This window comes from Alligator sinensis, unplaced genomic scaffold (assembly GCF_000455745.1).
Source record: "Alligator sinensis unplaced genomic scaffold, ASM45574v1 scaffold1316_1, whole genome shotgun sequence".
Taxonomy (NCBI): Eukaryota; Metazoa; Chordata; order Crocodylia; family Alligatoridae; genus Alligator; species Alligator sinensis.
This window is the reverse complement of record NW_005842976.1, coordinates 251403-273188: the sequence shown is the minus strand read 5'-3', so window position 1 is coordinate 273188 and position 21786 is coordinate 251403. Positions and strand designations below refer to the sequence as shown.

Below are 21786 nucleotides of genomic sequence, written 5' to 3'. Positions count from 1 at the left end.
CATCCTTTCATGTTAATCCACACCTTGAAGTTATATATAGTGTAAAAGCTGAAAATCACAGCAGTTCCTGTTGTAATATCCTTTGGGAAAAGGTCAGATCCAGTTAAGAATGAGAGACTATGTTATATGTAGGGATGCAAGATAAAACTGATTAAAATAGTACATCATGCCATTGTTTTATATTGTTTTCATAGAGAAGTATGACTAGAAGGGAACTGTTTATTGAAAGTATTACTGTCTAGCAGCTAATGAACTAAGCATAGAAGGCAAGCTTATTCTCAGATGTGTTGCAAGAATTCCCTATGGATGCTAATTTCACTACCAAAATCGTTATAATCTTTCTCTCCTTCAATTAAGCTAAAGACATTGTGATTCCAGAATTCTTTTAAATATTTAACATTTCACTCCTCCTTTTTATATTCTACTGTTTGTATTTCTCTAGGTATCTCAACACACAGTTTATTAAGAAGAACAAATTGACTGAAGCTGATCTTCAGTATGGCTATGGAGGTGTGGATATGAATGAACCACTGATGGAAATAGGAGAGGTAGGTCCTTCCTGTAGTAGAGAGAATTATTATGTACAAATAATTCTTAAATGTCATCTTTGCTGCTTGAAATGTTGATGTGTAGAAGAAAAGGTATCTGAGTAGTCTAAAACTAATCTAATTTTTAGTGGAAGTTGCAGGCACTGGACACCTTTGAAAAATCAGGCCAAATTTGCTTAAAACTGACAGCTCCTTATCTGTGAAGCAAAATTAAATGAAGTAGGACCTGTACATGGGAGGAAAAAACCCTGCAGATTTGAAACAGGCATTCAGATTTTTTGTTGAAAGTCTTCCATCAGAAGATGGTAACTGACAAAACCCAAAGTTGTCTTTTGCAAAATCATCTCTTTTGGGACAAAAATAATCTGAAAAGAGAAATATTTAGTTTTGGAAAACTTTGAAATGTTGATATTATACTTTAATATTCTTTGACATGTGTGCCCTTGTTGTGAAGAAGGCCAACGACATACTGGGTTGTATTAGTAAGAGCGTTGCCAGCAGATCGAGGGAAGTGATTATTCCCCTCTGTTTGGCACTGGTGAGGCCAAATCTGGAGTACTGTGTCCTGTTTTTGGTCCCCCACTACAAAAAGGAGGTAGACAAATTAGAGAGAGTCCAGTGGAGGGCAGCAAAAATAGTGAGGGGGCTGGGGCACATGACTTACGAGGAGAGGCTGAGAGATGTGGATTTATTTAGTGTAGAGAAGCAAGACTGAGGGAGGATTTAGTAGGAGCTTTCAGGTACCTGAAGGGTGGTTCCAAAGAGCATGGAATAGACTTCTTAGTGTTGGCAGATGAAAGAACTGGGGGTGCACTGATAGATTTTCTGGGGCTGATACCGATAGCCAAGATTTAAGGAGGCATATTGGCCGATACCAATCTGATTTCTGATACAGCTGCCTCCAGCTGTTAAGTCCAGTGTGGTGGAAGGGGAGGGGTGAAGGGAAGGGAAGGGGCATGGGGTGGCAGATCAACACCCCCTTGTAATGAGGAAGGGAGCAGGGGCAGGCACTACCCAGGTGGGGCGGGTGGGGAGGGCTGGAGCTGCGGTTTGTGGGGGCAGGGGGATAGCTCCCACTGCTGCTTGCACCCTGGGAGAGCACAGGAGGGGGGCACGTGTCCCCCAGATCTGCGCGGGGTGGGGCAGGCTGCAGCCGGGGCTGCACGGAGCTCTTTTTGGCAGGGACTGGGCTCAGAGTGGGTGCCAGCGGTGCTGGGAGGATGCTGTATCCACCTCAGATTTCACCGCCGCTGTGCTCCCAGTGCTGCCGTTGCTAGCTGTCCGGTGCAGTCCCGGCTCTTCCCAGCACGTGGGTTGAGGCGGGGCATTGAGCCAGGGCTGTGCCAGCCGACATGTTATCATTCCTGATTTATATATAAAACTTCAAAATGAAAGTTTTGTTTGGAAATGAAGTCTTCCAAAACCCATTTTGAGGAAATGTCCATCATGCAGATTTTACACAAACCTTTTTCCTTTTGAACCAGAAGTAAAACAAATTTCAAAATGTAAAAATTCCATTAAATGGGAATTCTGCATTTCTACCAGCTATATTGAAATTATATAAGATATTGTTCACATGTTGGTTCTAAGCTTTGTCAAAAGAATTTAAAATGAAAATAGATATTTGAGAGTGGGGTGTGTAATTATTTGCATTTACATCCCATCCAATTCTAACACTAGTCTTGGAGTTTTTAACTGTATGTACTGTGCCTGCTAAGTTTTTATTGTGGTATTTTTTTCCTAACAGCTAGCACTTGATATGTGGAGGAAATTAATGATTGAGCCGCTACAGGCCATCCTCATTCGAATGCTCCTCCGAGAAATCAAAAAGTGAGTGCTTGATTGTTTTCCATTTAGTTACACAGCTTCCTACCCTGGGGCAGCCTTTGGCAGTTGTTTGACTAGGGTGGCCTGGGAATTTACTGGGCTTCAACTAAACTGTTTCTTATTTGAGTGGCAGGTAATTCTGAATGTGTTGATATTACCTCATTACTTATTTAAATGCTCCAGCTATTTAAAATATAGACTTTTCTGTTGGACTTCACTAGCGCAGAAGCAGATCCTGAAATGGAAAAAAAATTATTCACTTCAATCCAGGGGGAGTTGTGTCTGGAATCTTAACCAAGAGACCTGTTTTGTTCCCATTTTTTTTGCTCTACCTGGACTGTCCAACTTTGGCATGGATAGGAGCCACATGTGGTGCCTAGGTATGGCTGTGTGCTGTAGTGGTGGCCCTACTGGGATCTCCCTCACTGCATGGGCTGGGCCAGCTTTACAAAGCCCCTGCTACATGGATTGTATTTGCAGCATGTGGCCCCCTTGCTGGGCAGGCTGAAAACCAGGTGCTCTCTTCCCTGCTACTGGCTTCCTAGTGTGTGGGCAGCAGTTTCCCCCCACAATGCAGACTGTGCCAGGGCCACATAGACCCCCTGGGCCCTTCCCCACCACACAGCAGTGAAGAGAAAGCTGCTATGGCCTTCAGGCTTCACATTACTGCTTGCAGGCTACTAGTCAGACAGCCCTGGCCCCCAGACCACGTACTGGTCCCTCACACGCTATCATTTGGACAGGCCTGCGCCAGACTAACCCAAATATTTTTGTTCCCTATTTTACACATCTCTTAAATGGTGATTTTTACCTTCTCTACTTGAGGGGGACGGTTTGAAGGTTGACATGTTGGTTGTGCTCAGAAAAAGCATTGCTAATTGCAAAATAGATATAATATTGATATTATTAACAATACATTCTTTTTCTTCACCTGGATTTTGTGAAGATGAATACTGATATTACATCCATTTACTGCAAAGAAGGACCTTGGGGTTACAATGGAGCATAAGTTGAATATGAGGCAACAGCATGTTCTTGTTGCAGAATTAAAAAAAAAAAAAAAAAAAGGCACCAGTGTGATGCATTAATAGGATTGTCACTTGCAAATCATACAAAACGATTATTTCACTCAGTGCTGAACAGAGTACAGACCTGGAGTACTGTGTCCAGTTTTGGGTCCCGCACTTCAAAGAAGATATGAACAGATAAGGAGGAGTCCAGTGGAGTACTGCAAAAATGATTAGTGGCCTAGGAAACATGACTTAGGAGGACAGTCTGTAAGACCCTGGCTTATTTGTCTGGAGAAGAGAAGAGTAAGGGAGGATTTGATAAGCCTTCAAATAACTGAAGGGTGATTATAGGGCAGATGGAGATAGACTATAACAGTGGACTCAAACTGCAGCAGAGGTGAGATTTGAGATTAGGAAGAACTTTCTGACTATGAACATGATTAAGCATTGAAACAGGCTACGCAGAGGGGTTGTGAAATCTCCATCCCTGAAAATATTCAAGACCAAGTTAGGAAGACACTTCACTAGGGTGGTTTATTCAGGATTGATCCTGCCTTGAGCTGAACTAGATGACATTGTGAGATTCCTTTCAGTCCTAATTTCCTATGATCCAGCCCTGTGATCCTTTTGTAACATTACATTTAAAGACTGTCATGTATTTCATAATTTTTGGATCTTCTGAGAACTCTCTCTTTGTTGCCAGCACGGACGGAAAAGACAACACTTATAATGGCTGTGGAAATCATCTTCCTTCACTCTGAAAATGAGCTGATTATGGGGCTCACCATTGCTTACTGAAACTAAGAAATGTCATGTCTCCAGTGGGCTTTGGATCTTAGCTTTTAAGGGAACGGTGCAGAATATTTTTTACAAAAAACTATGGAAGTGTAGTAAACTCAGAGCAGTGTCAGGACTCAGAGCAGTGTAAATTAGTGTCTAGGTCCATTTTTCTGTTCCTGTTCTACCGCAGGCTCTCCAGTATGACTTGAACAAGTTACTTCACCTCTTTTCTTTTAGTTTCTCATCTGCAACATGGGGATAATGACTTTTCCTTCTAAAGTATGATATGCACAGGATGTAATGCACTACAAAGTAGCTACCTTACCCTGATTATTACTTTTGAATATTTTACAGTACAGGAGATGTCATCAATAAACATAATTGTGTTTGCAGAACTGACATTATCGTGGTATTTGTGTTATCTCCTATAATTACTGTGGGGAATGTTGGCACTGGGGATTTATGATCCATATATCATGTTCTAGGTGGACCCAAACCCTCAGAGCAACCATGACTTCTCCATTTGATAATAGGCAAATTTTATTGCTGCACAGTGATAGCAGATAAGAATAATGTTGGCAAGGCAAACAAAATAACCCACCCCTATTCTATATCTACTAGTCCTAGGGTTGTCACGGAGGGAACGTATGTCTTGTCATTATGTGAGCTTCACCCTTAGTTGCTTTTTTGAATGTCAGAAACCTGGAGGTTAAGGGCTGAGCCAAGCCGCGCCCCCCGCTGAGACAGGCTAGTGGTGTGTCTTCCATCCATGGTGGTCTTGGGGTCCCCTTTCAAGGACCCTTTGCTGAAATCTTTCCCTTTGTATTCTTTCTCTCCTCTGACTCTTCATTCTTGGGCATTGTTGATTGGTTTCCCTGTGGTAGTCATACTGTCCACGTTCTGTCCAGTCAGCGTGTTCCTTTGTTTCCCAAACCCATCACATGTACACATCTCAATTTGGTTATTTACCAGTCTCCTAATTTGGTCTGTTCACCAAAACTGGAAATCCTAGGGACTAGCAATTGAGCATGTGACTTAATACCACCTTATCTCATATTATGGAACAGTGTGGTACATGTCTTCAGTTTCCTAGCCTGTGTGTCTGCTGGCTTCAGATACAGTGGACCTTGAAGGAAACTTGGTCACACAAGGCTTTTAGAAAACAATTAACCCTTGCTGTTTCCCTGGACCATTGTTCTAATGCATATCTACTTTACTTACAAGTTAATTCCCAAAAGCAAATGTCTAAATACCATTTTGTAGCCATCAATCCCTTCCTTGAAGGTCTTACACCTTCACATCATAAATGGAGCATAATCAAGGGAATTTCCTGGAATGGTTAATGAGGTTGTGGAGTGGACCTCCACGTGTCATCCCATGAGCCAATCCAATTTAAACAGGCCTCCCATACTGGGGCCAGGGAATGTACAGCCCAAGATGCCTGTTAAACCTTATGCTCAGCATTCCAGGCATCATTCCACTTAGTAGTCAGTGCCTTATCTGGCTGTCAAGATGGCTGTTTAAACCAGAGAAACATCCCATAGTCAGAATTTTTGGGGACCAGACACATTCCTGGCAATTTTTACCCCTCCTGTACAATGGGTAATGCTTTCCTTGTCATCCCAAATGGATGCTTGGTGCCATCATAGCACTGCCAGTGCCCCTCCGTCCTGCAAGAGCCTGTAGAAATGCCAAGGCTCAGGCCCTTCTTGTTTCCTTCAGGATGTCACGATTCTACTCCTTGTTCTAGATCTTTGCACAGATTCTGGGGATTAATTAAACTACAGTGCATTACTACTCCTACTATAAAAAGCTTAAAATAAATATCTAACACAAGCAAAGCAAAACAAGAAAAAAACCACACAAAGCAAAACCCCCCCACAAAAAACAAAAGAAAATAAACAAAAGAGTGATAATAAAAGCATCCTTCTTGATCTTTGACATGGATGAACTCTTTGAGGTCCTGGAAGTGCTGCTTCACATGATGCTGTTGCTGTTTCCTATAGCCACTCTGCAGATATTTCCAGCCTAATCGGTGTTCACTGTCACCCTTCATACATTCCATAGCCTATCACAGAGTTTTGCTATAAATTTCATTATTTAGCATAGTTAATATCACAGCCACTTATTACACAAACACAACCAAATAAGCACTACAATTACTATGCATAACACAGTTAAGCTCAGTTTTTCTCCATATCAGGTGAACTTCTTGATGCTTCAGCCATGGTCCACATCCTGCAAAACACAAAGACAAAAAAAAAAAAGGGGGAGGCGCTAAGCTGTGGCTGACTTTATTTACAATGGGCCCTGGCCCTTGCCATTTAGGCCTCCATCCTTTCCTTTTTGGGTATGGTATATCATCTTATCTTCTACTTTCCATGCTTGAGGATGCAGTACAGGTCTAACTTGTCCATCCATTTATCTGTTAACACTCTAGGCTGGAGCTCATCCAAAGATTCCCCTCCCAGCTCTTTGCAGAGGCTGCTTCTTCAGCAGTCCTTTCTTCTCAAAGTGACAGGTGCTCCAAGGTGTACTCTGCCACACATTTTCTCTTCTTGGTCTCCACCAAGGTTTTTTTTTGTCAGAGTATACTCCCCCTAGCCTTCTCCCATCAAAGGGTGACCCACGAGGCAGTGAGAGCTGGGGTTTTCAGGCACCCTATACATGCCTTTCCCTGGGGTGGGAACATGTGGCAATTTGTAGAGACTACTCTGCCACAGCTAGCTCAGCCCCAGGGAAAGGTGAGTATAGGGTGCCTGAAAACCCTGGGAGCTATCATATTATTTGCTTACAAACAGTAATTGTAAAGATTTTAGTGCCAACTGCTGTAGCCATTTTCTTAGCATTTGTACACTTATAGGAATATGACTAGTAAATTATCTCAAACAAATAAGTAGGGATCCTGGTTTTCTTTGATTAAAAAGTCGCATATTCTCTGATTTAAAAACCCCAAAATCCATTATTAAAATGAAAGACCCCTCACTCCCCCACACCCCAGCCCTGCTCATGCTGTCACTGCCCCCCCCCCCACAGCCCTGTTGGAGGAGGCCCCCAGCTGCCAGGGCTATGGGGCCAGGACCCCAGGTCCACAGCTCCATGCCCCCAACAGAAGACAGTGGCTGCTGCAGCAGCAGAAGAAGCACAGAGCTGGCTGCCCCACTGCTACTGCGGGCTTGGGTGGGAACAGAAGGAACCTGTGCCCCCCAGATCTGGTCAGGGGTTGGGGGCAGGGCAGGTGTGAGCTCTGTGCAGCTTCCCTGAAGGGCCAGTAGCGTGCTGCTCTGGGTCCACACGCTGCTAGCTGGGCAGGCATTTCTGTGGGAAGCTGGCTGAGGGAGCCGGGAAGGTGTTGGGGAAAGCCCCACGTGGAGTGTCCGTTCAGCCAGTGGCACATGGACCCAGAGCAGTGCACTGTCACCAGACCGGGCTTGTCCGGGGATAGAGGGTGGAGCCAGCTCCTGGTAGCAGCATGCAGTCCCAGAGGGCTGGGTGGACCTGGGCCCTCCCAGACTTGTGTGGGGAATGGGACCAAGGTGGGTTCATGCTGTGGGCTAGTGTTCCTGTCCCTGCTGCCCTCCCCCGTGGTCTCCGCAGTGCAGCGTGTGCAACCTGGAGCAGCAGAGCATAGTGGGGATGCATACGAAAGTTGTCTGCCATTCCGAGCTCCACACAGCCCTGGCCATACTTCCCCTATGTGCATTGGGGCGGCGTAGTCAGCAGTGCAGGGTTGTTCCCCTCACTGCTGTCCCTGCCTGCAGGGGAAGTGTGACCAGGGTAGTGGAGCCATGGGCTGTGCCGGGGCTGGGCTCCAAGTGGCAGCAGCTGCGCTAAGAAGGGGCGCTACAGGGTGGGCTACAGCCAACTCAGAATTTGAACTGCCTCTGTAGCCCCCCTCGCACTGATGCTGCTGCCTGCCCCAACCCAGCCCTCCCGGCAGGAGGAGGCCAGCACAGGCCCTGGCTCCAAGCCTTCAGTGGGCAGCCCACCCTCACCCCGTGCACAAATCCAGGGGACAGATGCCCCCCCATGCCTCCTCCATGGGAGCCACCCTCCAGACCCCCTGGACAAGCTGCCCATGGCTCCATTCTGTACCCTACACCTACCCCTGCTCCAGCCCCACTCCCTTCCTCACTGTGAGGTCCTTAATCTTCTCCCCCCATCCTTTCCCTCCCCCATACCCCTTTTCCCCCCACAGACTTTGTGGCTGGACACTGCTCTTGAAGCTGCTGCGCTGCAAATCACCTATCGGATCAGTATCAGCTGTTATGGCTGGTCGATAATTGGCTATCAGTATTAGCCAAAAATTCTTTATCGGTGCACCCCTACTAAAAAGTAAATGTACTGTATTTTCTCACATACCACACATATCATATGAGACACAAGCCTTGTTTGGGAAAGGCAGAATGAAGTAAAAAGGATGTTTTCAAGAGTGTGACAGCAAACTGACCACATAGAACAGGGTCACAGTCTGCTTCTCAGTGTCACATCCCCACCTATGGCTGCTCAGCCAAAACTAGAATTTTAACTCTCTCACAACCACTACTGATTGGACTGCAAAAGGGTTAAAACTCTAGCTCTGATGCTGAAGAGTAGACTGTGCTCCTGCTGCATGCTGGTGGGAGGGGAGGAGAGAACAGCCCTTAGCAGCCATTTCAAAATGTCTCCATGCTTCTGCTCTGCTGCAGTAATCAGCTTCCCTGCTTAAGACGCCCCAGTTTTGGAGGGCTAATTTTTGGAGAAAAGGTGCATGTGGTATGCAGGTAAATACAGTACTAAGTTCAGTAACATTCAAACATAAACGTGAAGACTTTTTTTTGTCTTCCATATCCTCAGTAACTTCCACATAAAAAAAAATTGAAAACAAATCCAAAAGTGTTTTTAAACTTAGTTTTTTCTAGTTTTACACTTTCATAGTAGTATTGTATTAATTCAAATCAAAGGCAAAGTTGTTTTTCCCCATTTAACATGGGAGAGAAAATCCTCTTTTCTTGAATTAGAATATAAATCAGTGTGGGGACAGACAGCTGCTACACTTCCAGTCCTGACCCAGGTTTAAGACCCTCCCGGGGGCCTCCAGACACTTCTCCTCCCCTACCCCACCACATATCCTTTCTCCAGCCCTGGGCTGGAGCAGGGCCAGAGCCTACCTGAGCAGGAGCAAGGATAATTGGGGGTGGGGGGGGGGAAGCGAGGGCAAGGGGCAGGGGTCAAGCTGCTTAACTGCTGCCAGCCCCCCTACGCCTCTTTGACCACTTGCCCCCTCACTGCCAGCCCACTGCAACCACTTTTTCCATTGCAGTGGTTGGGAGAAGACACATTTGAGACAACTCTTCAATAATTAGATTCTATACATAAAAAAAATTAAGCAGTTTATATATTTTCCATGTATAGGATCTAATTAATGGAGGGTTATCTTGGATTTGGGTAAATATGATAATTGTAATGACTCTTTGATTGGTTTGTTTGTAGTTTTATTGCTGTTACGGAAGCTGTGCAGATTTTCAGTGTTTATATTTGCTTTACAATTTTAAATGTTGAATTGAGTGTGTAAAATTACTTGTAATCAACTGGACATTACTCTGAATATTCACTATAGATTCAGGTAATGTATGTACAATCTCCAAGACCCATTTTTTTGTTTTAATAGCGTTTCTTAACCACATTACTAATAGAACTTTCTGTCTGAAATTCAGAGTGAAAAGGTGTTACTGTCAGGTATCCAGGTTGTAGCCATAGTGGTCTAGAGGAAAAGGCAATCAGGACTCATAGTAGAGATGATATTTTTTATTAGACCAGCAAGATTTTTGCAAAAAAAGATCTTTAATTGAATAAATTAAATAATTTTTTTTTGCAAAAATCTTGTTGGTCTAATAAAAGATATCATCTCTACTACGAGCCCTGAAGGTGTTACTGTGTTTTTTTTTCTCTTTAGTCTGAATCAGTAGTGTTAAATTCATGTGATTGTCTAGGCCAGATTTGGACTAGGGGGACTCTTGGTTAACTGGGTCTGGACTGTGGGACTCCACCCTTAGCTGCCAAAGCTTGTGTGTCAGCTGATGTGCCAGCTACTGTGTTGGCTAAGCACCAGTGGCATTAACTCCTTCATTGCTAGTGCTGACACAGAAGTCTCTTTGTTGCTGGCAGCTGCAGCAAGAAACCCACAGGCAAAATGCCCTAGCTCTGTGGGCCAGATATTTTACACCCCTGCTCGAAGTCTGTTGTATGTGTTAAACTTTTGTGTTGAAGATCTGTAATGTACATATTGGCTTTTCTTGAAAAGAGAGCCAAGATCTTTTGTTGTCCGGAATTTCAAATGTGTTCTAGCTGTACCTAGCAATGACAATTGTACAATGTTCAAAAACCTCTTATCATTCCATGGTTTTGGGGGGCAAAACAGTGTTGGTTGATGGGAGTTACATGGGAACGTGGTTTAAGTGTTATGTAATTTTCTCATTATATTAAAAAAATACTGACAGCTTTGGCATATTTAAAAATACAAAAGTTTTGTGTCATCTGTTAGATGTTTATTTGACAGACAATCAGATAAATGCTGATATTTATTACGTAGTTCTATCAAGAAATTTCTTGACAATATAATTTATAACAAAATGATTCTTTAAAAAATAAATAAATAAAAGGGTCGTTTGCGCCCTTCCTTTACACCGAGGAACTTTTGTTTCTGAAAAAGGTTATGATATAGAATTCTTATATTTAGTTTAATTATTTGACGTTCTGTCATTTTTGTTATAAAGAACTTAAATGGCCACTGTTATTGTTAAAAAAAAATATTTTGTTAACTGTATATATAGAAGCTACTTATTTCAGTAACATAATTTTTGTTTAAAATTTCAAAACTCCAGTGGTTCTTGGAACAGTGTTTCTTTACCTGGTAGAACATTGTTCCTTAGATTGCAAGAGCCAGGATTTTTCGCAAATACTGAAAAAGTTAATTCATACATATGGCCTACTATACACGAGGAAAGGTTTGCTGGTAGAACTGTACTAACAAACTTTCCTAATGTAGATACAGCTTCTACCAACAAATATGTGCTTTTGCTTGTCTAGCTGATTGTCATAAGACCAGCAAAAGTACTTTTTTGTTGATATGGGAATGGGGGATGTATGCATGTGAGAGAGAGAGAAAAAATGAGAGAAGGCTTTTTTTTAGCTGAAAATGTCATAAAACTCAGACCCCTAACTGTGACATGATTATACCTACAAAAAGTTTTCTCACAAAGAGTATGCTGTATTATTTCAGCACAGGATAGATGAAAAACAAAAGATTTTAAAATATATATTAAATACTATTAAAAATCAATTTTGAAATTGTAGCAATTTAAATATGTTATATCAGTGAGCTCTCTTCTGTTTTTAATTAAAGAATGTCACATTTTCAAATGTATACAAACCATTGGAACTCTAACTTTTGAGCTTCGGTTCAAGCTTTAGAAATACCAGAATTACATATTAAGAACATATATTATTTTCAGTATTTGCAATTGAAAAATACTATATTTTCAAGCCTTATTTACTTTTAACTAACACCTTCAAAAATATTTTCATTTCCAGTTCAAAAATCGATTGAGTTGAAAAAGCAGTAAAGCTTATTTTGTCTTCCAGTCTATGAATAAAAATAAGAAAGAGAGTAGCATCTACTCATTTTAAAAACCTGAGTCTTGCAGTCAGGTTCTTAAGGGCTTAGTGAAATTTTCAAAAGTCCTTAAAAGCAAGTTAAGTGCTTAATTCATTTTAGATGGTTTTGAAAGTCTAATATTTAATTTTTTTTTAAATTAAATGCTCTTTTGCTACGTTTTACTTGAATTCCAGCTCCATCTAAATGTGTCTTGACTCGCACTGAAGACAAAGAAATCTAGTAAGAAAGATATATGTTATCCATTACTTCTTAACAAGATACAAATATAAAAATCAATCAGAATAAATATAAAACTCTAATTGTTTAAATGTATTGACACAGTATATCTTCTTGGTTAGCAAAAAATAGTATTGAAATCAAGGTAGAAAGGATGTACTTTTTCTCAAGTTAACGTGTTTTTTTGTGATACCAGTCAGTGAGAATAGTTCTTTTCCTAAAGTTTCAAAGTAAATGCAACACTAGATTAAAATCAGTTATTTAAATAAAGGTTTCTTAATGAAATCCTTTGAATGAAAGAGGGATGAGTTCCTGTGACATAATTTTCACCATGGGGGAAGTTTAGGACAGGCAGTTACTGCAGAGCAACTGGTACATAGTGAATCCCAGTGGTTACCAATTTCTCTGCTTACATCCTTACATAAACTAGAAGGCAAAATCAAAGAGATATAACGTGTATAAAATATTAACAAGAAACACCTGATGTTTCGGTCTGCTCAGCTCCATCAGGAGTGGTCCTCAGGCTCCTCAAGATTGTTCTTGCTTCACACAGGCCTGCTTTTCCTTTTCATATAATTTTGGGCAGTACTCCGAGAAGTACACTTATTTGTTCTGGACTTCTTATTTGCCAGCCTCTTCCTATTTTGATTCATTTTTCTCAACTGTACCAGATGGATTATCTGGTTTACCACAGAGGGCCATAGGAAAATCTATGCTTGCTACCATTTCACCTAAAAGTCACAAAAATGCTTCATTTTTGTTAACCTGACCTCCTTTAATTGGAGAACTTTCATCCATGATTACCTTTCATATAGGTGGGAACGTAGAACAGTATCCCGTCTGAATCCATGCTTGTTAGAAGTGACTCTTGTTTGACTCATGGGCAAGACAGTGTTATGTGTAGGTTATTAAAGGTTGCAACATGCATAAGGTAGAATTTATCACAAACCTTTAAATTTGTTCTTAATTTGTTGATGTTCATTACCATGACTCGTTTTTTTTATATACCCTTTTATATGTTTTGGTATTATTTCATGATCAAATATGGTTTGCAAATATGCAAGTATAAGGTTCGCAAATATGTATGCATTACTGTTTCTACAATTCAAATTTGACAAGTGAGAAGAGAAATGAAATTGGTACATATTAGTGTGCCTCTTAAAATAAATAAATGCTTATTACTGATTTTTTTTTTTTTTTTAAAGAGTAACTCAAAAAAAATCTATTCATTGTTAAGGAAAACTTGATAGCCTAATGGAAACCCTTACTTGTTGTCTGAATTCTTATGGATTCATGTTTGGTTTTGCCTACTTCAGTGATCGCTGTGGAGAAGACCCAAACCAGAAAGTAATCCATGGGGTTATTAACTCCTTTGTTCATGTTGAACAGTATAAGAAAAAATTCCCCCTAAAGGTAAAGATTTGTTGCTGCTTTGCATTTCTAACTGTAAACATTAATATTGAACAATATTAATAGTTTAATACCTTGTTTTATTTGTCCTTGATAAAACAAAATGTCCTTTATCCTTTTAGTTTTATCAGGAAATTTTTGAGTGTCCTTTTCTGAATGAAACAGGGGAGTATTATAAACAAGAGGCTTCAAATTTATTGCAGGAGTCCAACTGTTCACAGTACATGGAAAAGGTAAGAGGTCCACCTTTAAATATACACCATAGGGGAAAATTAAATTTATGTAAAGGCAGAGTACAGAACAAGTTTATTACTTTTTTTCTTTATGCAATAGACCGTCTTGAAAATGATGATTATTTCAGAAAGAGAATACATATTTTTTTTGCTATCTTTCTTTTTTGTGGTAAAATTATGGATGTTGAAAATAGCTTTGCAGATGTTTACAGGAGAGCTGCTCCCAAGATTAAGGGGGGGAAAAAGCATGAAGGTGTTTGAAAACATAGCAGGTGGGCAATGGAGGCTAGTGTCTTCCAAAAAAAAAAATCTTTATGCTCTTTTTTTTTCCATGCTTGTACACTGACATTGACTATCAAGACATCAACTCCAGTGAGAGATGATAGGTAAGGTTGGATATAGGCTTTGATAAATTCAAACTTTACCTGCTCAGATCCCTTCAAAATCCTGCTGCAAATGTCCTTACTCGTGGCCTCAATTACATCACGCCCCTATCTGCATCCCCACTACATCAAGCATAAGCTATTTGTCTTCTCTTTTCATGCAGATTGGTAATGGTCTTCCTGTGACCTATTCTCACCCTATTGATCATCACCCACTTACTGTCAAGATATCTTAGCCCATTTCTGATGCCAGCTTTATTGCCTGCTTGTTAAATTTTCAAGCAAGTACTTTTTTCCCCCTATAGAATTTGTACAGTTGGGAGGAGCTCCTGTAAATATCTGCAAAGCTATCTCATCACCACCCTTCCATCAACTTGATAACTGTAAGGCTGCTGGTTCATAATGACTTCTCCCTATTAAGATAACCAAGGCCTGACAAGGTTTTGTGGTAATCCCCTGCTTATTTCCCCTGTTTATTTTCTTTTATTCCACCTGTTAAAGTAATGAAACCATGAGATGACTGGAGCTTGGATGGGAGTTTTAGCTGTGTGAGTGGGTAGAAAAGGTGCTTAGTTTTGAAGAAGTCATTAGATTTTTAAATCATAAATTTTATGAAGCAGTGCAGCATCTTGATTGATGCATGACTTAGTCTCCTAGTCAAATAGTAATTTTGGTATAGCTTGGATGTGAGCACCTAGAGAAGTCCAAGTCGAAGAGAATGCCCAAGTTAAAACTTTGGCAGACAGGAGTGATATGTTCTCCTTTTTTGTCCTAAACTGCCCTGCAGTATTTCATCTGTTCTGTAATTTGAAAACTTGCCCATAGGTTTTAGGCAGATTAAAAGATGAAGAAATGCGATGTCGGAAATACTTACATCCCAGCTCATATGGCAAAGTGATACATGAATGCCAACAGCGAATGGTGGCAGATCACTTGCAGTTTCTACATGCAGAATGTCATAATATCATCAGACAAGAGAAAAGAAGTGGTAAGTCTCACTGAATGTGAAAAACACAACAGAAGTATCCTTTTCAAATATTAAATGATCTGTTGGTATTTGTTTTGCACAGTAAATGTTAGTTTCATTATCTCATTGAGAAATTTCTTATGCAGTTAGTGTTTTCAGCCAATATGTTAATAGAATATATGTAAAAAGCAAAGGGTATTCCATAGATGAGAAGTACCTTCTCTGATGTAAAGCAGGGATGTCAGACTCATGCAGCCCTCGTCTACGGGGTTAGACTGGGACTGACCCCACAGTGCATTCAGGGCCAGCAGAGGGCATGCGCTGCTCATGGTGCACAGGCTGAACCCGACACTGCAGTCAGCACAGGAGATCAGTCTGGGGTGCTGCATGCAGCCTGTGCCATGAACCCATTGTGTCGCATGTAGCGCTGGATCCAGCACGCGCCACATGCTGGCCCCTGTATGAACAGCAAACCCCGGGACCTTGTGCACTGCATGTAGCACAGGGCTGGATGGGCCAGCATGGGGTGTGTACAGCACCTCACTGGACTGGCCCTGTGATTTGGCTCCAGCATGACCTGATCCCAACTGGCCCTGGAGCCAGTGTGCAGAGCCAGGCGATGGAGTGCAACATGCAGCACGTGCCCAGGACCCTTTCCTTCCGTGTGCTATACATAGGGCACATGGCACTGGGTCTAGCCTGCAGGTCACATGCAGCACATGGAGCCAGGGCCAGTGTGTGGGGTCAGTACAGCAACCCATAGGCCAGTTCACAGGGCTCCATGGGCCGGATTTAGCCTATGAGCTTTATGTTCAACACCCCTGATATAAGGCTTCCATGCTTTCTTTCATCCAGTACGTTTTAGCTCAAAACCTAGCTTTTTGTGTGTTCAACATTTTAGACTGCTTTTTTGGCCAATATTCTCCTAACATTTGCCCCCCTTTCTCTTTGCTTAAAGGCTCTTAATATTAATTATCTATATAAATTGACCATGTAGTACTGATCATATAACTATATGATTATATTATATTTATTTTTCCCTTTTCAGGAGCCACTGTAATTGACCTGTTTTGTTTTCCTACCTCTCCACATTAGCAAGCAGCTTTTGACTAGTCAGTATTGTAAAGTGTTTTGGTTCCCTCCTGCAGAGTCTTGCTGTTATACTATACCTTAAATTTTGTGTCTCTCCACAAAATTATTAGCAGCCCACAACTCTTTGCCATGATCCTGTTCTGTGGCAGGACACTCACTTGCTACCCTTTCTCCTGGAAAGATATTTGTTGCTCTCATAGGGGGAGATAAATATTTATTATCTTAAATCTGTCCTCATGATAAAATATGCAAGATACTTTAAGAGATGGAACCATATGCGAATGCCCAGAGTTTTTTGCTTCCTAAGAGTCATGAAGAATTTAAATCTTTTCTATAAAGACAGTGTTTCCTGTGCTTAGAGAAAAACTGCTTTGGGATAAATATCCTGTTTACTGTCCGTTGTTCCAAATAAGTAGAGAAGATCTCCCCTCCCCCCCCCCCCCCAATAACCAAGCCAGTTTAGTCACATGACATAAAAACAGCATTGTCAAACTTCCTTTGCTTATTTCTCAGAAATTATCTTATCTCTAGATATCTTTAAGATATGTTTCCACACATACCTGTTATTACTTGTCACCACCAAAATTCAGATTTACCATAAAGACTTTAACATTTTCAGTGTTTTTCAGTGTTTAACATATTGCCCTTTTAAGTTTGTAATGACCCAAAAACCTTTTGAAGCTGATGGTGGTCACTGATGCTGCCCTAAGAGAGAGCCTAGTTAGAGAGAGGTATTCAGATGAATGGTGATAACAAGCTCCTCAAGTTTGGCATAATAAGTTTTAAGACACAACCTGTAACTGCCTGAATCCTTAGGTTTTTTATCAGTGCCCAGAAAGTGTTTGTTTTGCTTATTCCATACTCTTCGTGACATAATAAATAATTTCCACCCTGCTCAGATAGAATGCTGAAAATGAAAGGACACATCACTAAAGCAAATGCTGGCTCAGGTAGGATGTATGGGTATCATTTTTTAGAAGTAGGTCCATGTACTTGACCACATTAAAAAAAAGTGCAGTTTCTGAAAAATAATGTGCAAGTGGTCCATACCATTCATAGTACTGTAGTTCTCATTATGGAGATAGAAGACCTCAAAGTGGTCTAAAATGGATATGCTTGAGAGTCACTAAAATTTAAAGATTGGAAGCTTACTTAGTATCCCATTTAGCTGCCAGGGCATAGACCATAAATTCCTCCTGTGCCCATTAACTTTGTGAAATAAAAGCTTCCTGGAGAGTGCTAATAATGAGATAAACCTTCTCAGCTCTGCAAATGTTAATCAGGTTAGATAAAACATTGGCACCAGATGTAATCCATAAACAGAGTGATCCAGGACAACAACCAAGGGCAAGGGCAATATAGATTTGCTTTAGCTAAAGAATCTCCTCAGAAAATCTTTCTGAATTTGTCACTCTTCAAGAGAGAGGCCTTTTATGGTATGAATCCAGATACAAAATGTGCATAGCTGAACTCACTGGAACAGTCACTTATGCTGCATATCTATTTTGTTTCCTATGATCTTAATTTCCTTGGTAAAGTGCCCGAAAGAGAAGGCTCACATCATTCTTCCCAAATGTCTGGTGTGGTGGAAGGCTGGTCTCAGAGTGGGCACCAGCGGCGCTGGGAGGATGCTGCATCCACCCCAAATTTTGCCACCCCTCCACTTCCAGTGCTGCTGTTGCCCACTCGGCGCTGCTCCGGCTCAATGCCCTGCCTCCACCCATGTGCCAGGAAGAGCTGGGCTGGTTGTGGCGGCGCTGGGAGCGGAACAGCGGCAAAATTTGGAGTGGATGTAGCATCGTTCCAGTGCTGCTGGCACCTGCTCCAAGTCCAGCCCTCGCCGAGAAGAGCCCCATGCAACCCAGGCTGCAGCCCGCCCTGCCCTGTGCAGATCCGGTGGGCGCACACCCCCACCCTCCTGGGGTGCAAACAGTGGCAGAAGCCACCTCCCCCACGCCCCTGCCCCTACCCTTCCCTCACCGTGGGGAGGTATTGGTCTGCCCCTCCATGCCCCTTCCCTCCCCCCTCCCCTTCTACCACACCGGACTGACCAGCTGGAGGGCAGCTCTCCATGCTGCTGGCTCTGCTCCTGGCTGCTTGAGTGCTGTGGTGCAGCTGCATGCAGTACGAGCATTTATTGGCCAAATTATCAGGCCCGATGTCTGATACAGCAAATTTTCTTTATATTGGTGCTGATCTGACTGGTGTATCGGTGCACCGCTACTTCCTACCCTGTGGGCTTGGTCCTGGACCCAATGATTTTACGAGGTCCTTTCCAGCCCTAATGTCTATGAAATCTATGAGAATTCTGCTTAATCTCTAATCTAAACATCCTTGCTGCAACTTGGGACCATTATTGTTTATTCTTTCATCTGCCATCACTGAGAACAGTCTAGCTCCATCTTTGGAACCACCCTTCAGGTAGTTGCAGGCTGCTATTAAATCCCCTCTCAGACCATATCCAGATGAGTGCAGCTGCTCATTGTGTGGTGCTGCAGACATCTCTGTGGCATCACATACCGCACATTCAGGTGTTCTCCACACTGCAGTGTAACAGCTTGTGGGGGTTGACCCCAGGAGATCTCAGAGTCAAAAAAACCTGGGCAAATAGAAAAGTGGAGTGGCACATGTGGGGGCAGCACACCCAAAACTAGAGACTGGCTGGCCAGAGCCACACTTCAGCTGCTGGCCAGACTCAGTGACAGGATCGCTGCTACTACAGTCCCAGGAGGTTCCCAGGAACCCAGGTAAGGCTGCTGGAGCCAGCCCAGTGCTGGCCCCAGCCTCTCCTACCCCATCCGGAGTAACCTGCCACGCAGCAGAGGGTGCATGGCACAGGCGTTCGCTGAGGACAAGCAGCAGCGGTGCAAAGTGTGCCACTGCTTCTTGTCCCTGGGGAAACAAACATCCACACTTGTGTGGCCACAGTCTCAGCTTTTTTCTTCTCCAGACTAAATAAGACCAGTTCCCTCAGTCTCTCCCTATTAGTCATGTACCTCGATCTCTTAACCATTTTTATTGCTCTCTGCTGGACTCTTTCCAATCTGTCCACATCCTTGCTGTAATGGGGGCCCAAAACTGGACACAGTACTCCAGATGTCTAGATGTCTAGGTGTGGTCTTACCAGTGCTGAATAGAGGGGAATAATCACTTCTTGGAGGGGAATAATCCTTCAGTCTGCTGGCAATGCTCCTACTAATTCAGCACAGTATGCCATTAACCTCCTGTACAGCAAGGACACATTGTTGGCTTTATATTCAGCTTACTGTTCCCTGTAACCCACAAGTCCTCATCGACAGAGCTGCTGCTTAGCCAGTCAGTCCCCAGGCTATACTGGTGCATGGGATTGTTCTGTCTTAAGTGCAGGACTTTGCACTTGTCCTTATTGAACTTTGTGAGATTTTTACTTCAAATCTCTAATTTGTCAAGGTCTCTCTGAGTCTTAGCTCTAATCTCCAGACTATCTACTACTCCTCCTAGCTTGGTGTCATTTGCAAACTTGCAGAGGGAGCACTCCATGCCATCTTCCAGGTATTGAACAAAACTGGCCCCAGGACTGACCCCTGGGGCAGTCCACTTGACACCAGCTGCCAGCTACATACATTGCTTGACACATTGCTGCCAGCAATGGCTACATTGAGCCATTGAATGATTGCTAACCTTTGAGCCCAACAATCCAGCCAGTTTTCTGTCCACCTTATAGTCCATTCATCCAAGCTATACTTCCTTAGCTTGCGTGTGAGAATGTTGTGGTAGACCATACCGACAGCCTTGTTAAAGTCAAAGTATATCATGTCCACTGCTAGTTTGCCTTAACACTCTCAACCTTGCAGAAAGACCCTGACAAGAAACAGCACCTAAGACCATTTTTCAGTGCAGCCAAAAAATAGAAAAAAAATCCAATTGCTCTTTTAGTAGATTACTAATAAGGTTTAGCCTCCCTCCTAATAAACTCTATTTCTCCTATATTTCCCACTAACGAGATGCATAACTGGTGCAGCTAATCGCTGGCGCCTTGTAGAAGCAGAATGCAGTAGAGCACTTGAGGGAGAAATGTTCCCTATTCTAGAAGATCCTCTGACATGTAGTTGATGGTTGTTTATCCAAAGGCAGAGAGATCTCTTGTTTGCCTTTGTAAAAGACTGTTAGTTTAGACCAGTGATGCTCAACCTTTCGGCCCTACGTGCCAAATGAATGGCATGGAGCCAGCCTGAGGGCAAGATCCAGTGTGGGATCTGGCCATAAAGCAATACTGTGCTGGCCCAGGCCTGTATACTGGATCTGGCTGTAGAACGACCCAGCTTGCCAGCCCTGTCCCCCCATACTTAATCCAGCTACAGTGACCCTTCACACTGACGCAGCTCTCACACTGGATCTGGCTGTGAAGCAACCCTGCATGCTGATGCAGTTCGGCACATGGGGCAGTGTCATCCAGACCACAGGGCTTTGCATGGTCAGGAAATTTGGTGGGTTGGGAGTGGTGACAGCATTAATTGCTGTGGCTCTGTGGATTTGGTCTGTGGGCCAGAGGTTGAGTACCACTAATATGGACACTTGTCAAACTTTGGAAACTTAAGGATGGATTATGGAAACCAAAGACAGCCTCTCTGGGTCCTGGGTAGATGCTGATAGAAATCTATAAATAGGAGATGTCCTCTATCAACCTGATCCTGGATTTGAGTTGATTGCATTTCTCAAGCAATATTCTAGTAAAAAACAATCTGATATTAGTCTGTCTGAGCTTCAGATATATGAGTTTTTGTTTAGTTGTTTGTGTTCCCAAACACTACCTCATAATGACTCTATCCAAGATGACAGGGGGAAAATGCAGTATTCCTATTACAAACACTTAAAGTTCTACTTATTCAGGGATAGAACTCATTGTTTGATTTCCCATATCAACTTCTTCTAAGTTTTTTCTATTAGATAGTAGTTTCCTTTTACTGTCAGATGGTGAATCATTCCTACAAATTTTCTCATCTGAGAGAGAGTTCAAACTGGTTGACCAAATTGAAATCTGAAAACGGACGGCAAAATTCCTCCCTGTTCCAGAGTGGCTAACTGCTGCCTGCTGTCATATGGTGATCTAGGGAGATAGAAGAGAGGAAGTAGTTAGCATATTGATTATCTTTTTCATACTTGGCTGCCTCCATCAGTCTCCTTCCAAGTGAAACTTTTTCCATTAAGAGATATTGGGAAGACATGGTCACAACCCCATGAATTATCAGGTGAAAAGTGATGCTTGTCTGTCCTTTTACAGTTCCTTCCTGTTTTTATCATCTTTTGTTCAATGGCTGAATGGTTTACCATATTTTCTCACATATAACAGTTTTCTAAAAATCACCTTCTGGAAATTAGTGTGCCCGTGCTAAGTGAGGAAATATAGTAATAGCAGCTTCTGCATCACATGCCTTGCCAGGGGAAGGAGAAAGTAATGCTGCATGTGTTGCACAGGGGCAGCATAGTGAGCACATGGGGTTCCCTACCTGCTGGCTGTGAACAATACTTGTGTTATCCCTGCGTGCTTGCTCTGTTGCCCATATGCTGTTACTTCACCTTTCCTGTGGCAGAGGCTCGTGCTGCTGACTCAAACAGGAGCCACTGCCCTGGCATCTGGGGCTTGGCTCTGCTGCATTTCTGAAGTGGAGCCAAGCCCCAGGTGC

At 42.6% G+C, this 21786-nt stretch overlaps 1 protein-coding gene across 3 annotated transcripts in view; it reads left to right on the top strand.

Moving 5' to 3' along the window:
* CUL2 (cullin 2) overlaps positions 1 to 21786 on the top strand; it is an 82062-nt gene that overhangs the window by 28200 nt on the left and 32076 nt on the right. For all 3 annotated transcript variants that reach the window (XR_003091979.1, XM_014526207.2, XM_006036574.2), the window contains exons 5-9: positions 443 to 548; positions 2296 to 2378; positions 13355 to 13451; positions 13571 to 13681; positions 14890 to 15052. Coding sequence is in view for 2 of the 3 variants with exons in the window: in XM_014526207.2 (XP_014381693.1) it covers positions 443 to 548; positions 2296 to 2378; positions 13355 to 13451; positions 13571 to 13681; positions 14890 to 15052 (560 nt within the window). In the remaining variant the exon portion in view is untranslated. The remainder of the gene's footprint in view (positions 1 to 442; positions 549 to 2295; positions 2379 to 13354; positions 13452 to 13570; positions 13682 to 14889; positions 15053 to 21786) is intronic.